Source organism: Nicotiana sylvestris, chromosome 2 (genome assembly GCF_000393655.2).
Source record: "Nicotiana sylvestris chromosome 2, ASM39365v2, whole genome shotgun sequence".
Classification (NCBI taxonomy): domain Eukaryota; kingdom Viridiplantae; phylum Streptophyta; class Magnoliopsida; order Solanales; family Solanaceae; genus Nicotiana; species Nicotiana sylvestris.
The window spans coordinates 133,905,632-133,909,849 of NC_091058.1; the positions used below are offsets into that span (position 1 = coordinate 133,905,632).

General features: G+C 38.5%; 1 protein-coding gene across 1 annotated transcript; it reads right to left on the reverse strand.

Moving 5' to 3' along the window:
- Window positions 1–995: 995 nt before the first annotated feature.
- LOC138885626 (uncharacterized) lies at window positions 996–3,291 on the reverse strand. The gene is made up of 5 exons (XM_070166594.1): window positions 3,092–3,291; window positions 2,039–2,290; window positions 1,734–1,944; window positions 1,380–1,679; window positions 996–1,241 (listed from the first exon to the last, which is right to left on the reverse strand). Exons 1-5 carry the CDS (start codon window positions 3,289–3,291, stop codon window positions 996–998), a joined length of 1,209 nt encoding a protein of 402 aa, XP_070022695.1.
- Window positions 3,292–4,218: the final 927 nt, after the last annotated feature.

A 4,218-nucleotide genomic window follows, 5' to 3' on the forward strand; every position in this document is an offset into this window, starting at 1 on the left:
GATCCCATCTCCATTGCAAGACTCATCAAATCTTGGCATTGACATTTTCTATCCTGTGGTCAGATCCGATACGTACTTCCTTCAGTTCCGTCTCCACTTGGATCTTCCTGAAAAGTATCGCACGCACTTTAAAAATCTCTTCTTTTCCTCTAACAAGTAGTGTCCAGGTGGATCTTGAATTTTGCAGCCCACAAACTAGGTTCTTCTGAGTCAATTCATTTAGAAGTGAGAGCCTTGAGTGCTCCAATCCTTTATGCTAAAGGTTTAGCATCATTGTCAACAGCCTTTAAGCAGCTCATATCACTAGTTTGTAGGGATTTAAGGTCAGCGAAGTAGATGTTCTTGTTCTTTTGGCGACTGCGCCCACTTCACCAGTTACCAGATTGGTAACTGTGCGCATTTTTTATAAGAACTCTACTTTGCTCCCTTTAATACAGATTTGAGACACACTCAAGAGACTGTGCTTTAGGCAGCTCTCATGGCACACATTCTCAATTGAGTGTGACACAGACTTTCCATCTTTTCAACACTGAGAATGTACCCCCCTTTCCTTTTCCTTTTTTTATTATACATATACAGGATACATTCTCTTTTCTACAAGGTTTTAATGAGAGACAGTCCATGGTGTTTTTAGCATCCACTGTTCGTGAACCATTGCAGTCCACTTCTTCTCACTGTTCCTTGCACATATAAATCATGGGTTAGATTTAGGAACCCAAACTAGTTTGGGTCCCTTGTTATGAGAAAAGGGGATGAATGAGGGCTTTTCTAGTCCATGCAGGCAATATTCGTTTCTTATGAGCGGTACCTGGTCCCTCTTTAGTAGTCACTTTTTCAGTAAACACTTTATTTTTCTGAATAGATTGAACCCTCCCCTGGCAGTTTTCTTTGGAGTACCCATTGTTCCCATAGTGGGTACACAGCCAGTTATCAGGAATGTAGACGTACTTGTTGTGAGAGTTGTAGAGAGTTTTCTCCTTTTGAAACCCGATTCCCTACTTGTTTCCACTATTGTTGAAGTACATGGCAATGACATCATCTGAGGACCAGGTCCACTTCAGAGATTTCTCAAGATCGATTTTTACTTTCTCGAATTCAGCTTGAAGTTGCCTATTTTTCTCAAGTTCACCATTTAGACTAGTTTTCACATCATTTAATTCCTTCTCAAGCTTGATGTGCGTCTTACTATCTACTTCCTTCCCTTTCCCAAGACTCACAGTCCTATGTTCTAAATTGAGTCCCTCAATGGATTCTTTTAGGTTAGTGATTATTACCAAAAAGTCATCCCGCTCTTGCTTAGTAGCTACAATTTTCTCTTCTAAAGTGTGTTTCTCATTGCTATGACCTTCTATGGTTTACTTCAAATCAACTACCACTACCATAAGGCCATCTCTCTCATTTTCTACACTATTTATTTTTTCATTCAAAACTTCTTTTTCCTTTTCAAGATTAGCTATGGTCTTATTTAGATCCACTACACAGACCACCAGATCATCTCTAGATTGTTCAGCTTCTCCTAGTTCTATGGTCAGGATTTTCTTATCATTATCAAGGCTATAATATGCATCAATTAGAACATTTGCTAATGACCTTAACTTCTTAGAAGAGTAGGATTTCAGATTTTTCTGAACATCCCTGAAATTTACCTCATCATTTTCATCCTTTTCATCATCGTCAGACTAAGCCATCAGAGTGAACAGTGAGTCATATTTCATTGCTTCAATTTCCATTGCCATCATGGAGCTGTTTTCTACATCTGGTTCCATTTCTGATTCACTGGAGGAGTCTCCCCAAGCAGCAAGAGTTTGCTTCACAATATTGTCAGCTGCACTTTTTTGACTGAATCGTTTGTCTGGAACTGGGTTCTTTTTTGCTGCTTTGTCAGGATTTTGTTTGTATTGCTCTTGTTTCAGAAGTGGACAGTTTTTGATCAAAATGCCCTGGCTTTCCGCACCAATGACAGATATCATTGTTCCTTGCCTTACTTGAACTGCCCCTCTTTGGTATACCACCATTCCTTCGAACCATCTTTTGAAACCTTTTAGTAAGATAGGCCATATCACAATCTTCTTCACTTGAGTCACTGTTTTCAGCCTTGAGTACCAGGTTCTTTTCCTTCTTTGGCTCTCTCCTTTTACTGTCTTTCTTTCTTTTCATTTCGTATATCTTTATATTACCAATCAGCTCATCCATGGTTAGAGTTTGTAGATCTTTAGCTTCAGTGATAGCATTTACCTTACTTTCCCAAGAGCCAGGTAGAACACTAAGAATTTTCCTTACAAGCTTGTTTCTGGGAATAACATCTCCAAGTGAATGAAGCTCATTTATGATGGATGTGAATCTGGTGTGCATATCCTGTATAGACTCATCATCCTTCATCCTGAAGAGCTCATACTCAGTGGTGAGCATGTCAATCTTGGACTATTTAACCTGAGTAGTTCCTTCGTATACGGTTTGCAATACTTCCCATATTTCTTTGGCAGAATCACAAGCCGAGACTATGTTGTATGAGTCCACCAAATAGTAGAGTACCTGATCGTCTATGAGTTTCTTCTGAGAATACTTATGAAGCAGTAAGTAAAAGAGACATGAGATTTTTACGTGGAAAAATCCCACTCTAGGGGAGAAAACCCACGACCTACGCGTGTAGGCTTTTAACTTCACTAACTTGTAATCTCACTATTACAAGTCACTTTGTAATGACTCTATTACAAAGACTTCAACTTAACTAACTTGTGATACTCTTACCACAAACAACTTTGTCACTCTCTAGTTACAAAGACTTTAACTTATGACTAAACCTAGTCACAACATAAACTCAGAGAGTTTACGATTTTTTTGGTTTTCCTAATACACAGCTTCTAAGAAATCAAGATAGGAGTTACAATGAAGAACAAATAACAAGATTACAACTCAACTACGGATACACATAGACTCATTGTGAAACTGATCCTTTAGTGGAGTTGTCTTCTTGTTCTTGACACACTTGTGACTTCAATGCTGGATAAACACTTTTCTGCTTGAGAGAATATCACTAAATGCTCGAGTAAAAATCTTGTGCCTTGCACCAGGTTGTTATACTACAAAAGACATCACAATGGTGATGTCACTTCTTGATACACGGTTCTTCTCAATGAAAAATGACTGCCGCACTATCTGCTGCACTGTCGCGTGTACAGTATGCATACAATCACTTTTTGCATTTGCATTCCAGCTGTTGTTGACTTGTACTTCTATCAGAGAACACCAAGAGATCAGGTCCCTGTTGTGTTCCTCTTTGTAGTAATTCATTTGAGACGTGTACCAAGTGAGTCAGGTTCTCTATCTGGTTCTTAACAATAAGTTTGTTAGATCATCAAAACATAAGAAGCATAAGGCAAAGACATTGAAAACTCATCAAGCACGCATGTACTCTCATATCTCTCAGATTTATATTACACCGTATTGTTTAGCTTGTTCCAATTACCGTATTCTCCTGTTATTACTATTTTGGTGCTATTCATTATGTTCTCCCCCCCTCTACCCCCTTTTTCTTCCTTTGTCTTCTTCTTTCTCTCCCTTTGTTTTTTTTCTTCTTCTCTTCCCTACTTTTCTAAGTCGATGGTCTATCTGAAACAACCTCTCTACCTTCACTAGGCAGGGGTAAGGTCTGCGCACCACACTATCCTCCCCAAACCTCAAGTATGAAAATATACTGGATATGTTGTTATTGTTGTATGGTAGTCCTTACGTGCGAAATGTACGGGCATGCAAAAAATTGCTATGAGACCATCTAAAGTTCAAGATGTCATGATTACGTGTGAAATGTATCGGAATGCAAAAAATGCTAGAAGACAATCTAATGTCTATGTTCAAGATGTCATGCACGGGCGTACCCGCGTAGGGTCAAGAGGGTTCAAATGAACCCGCTTTGTCAGTTTTTTTTGATATTTTTATACTGATTTCTGGAAAATAACGATATATATGTAATTGAATCCACTTGAACAATGTTGATCTTGTGGAAAGATGGTTAAGCGGGTTCAAACTTTCATGCAGGTCGGGTGATCGAAATCTGGTTGCAGCAAATTTTTCATATCGTAGTTCTTTTTCCATCTTACCGTGTATGGCACATTCTTTTTATTCCGTCAATGTTAAGGACCTAATATTGTAGCTAGCTTTTTAGGGTGTGTTTGGTATATTGGAAATTTTTTTCCGTGAAAAATATTTTTCAAGAAAATG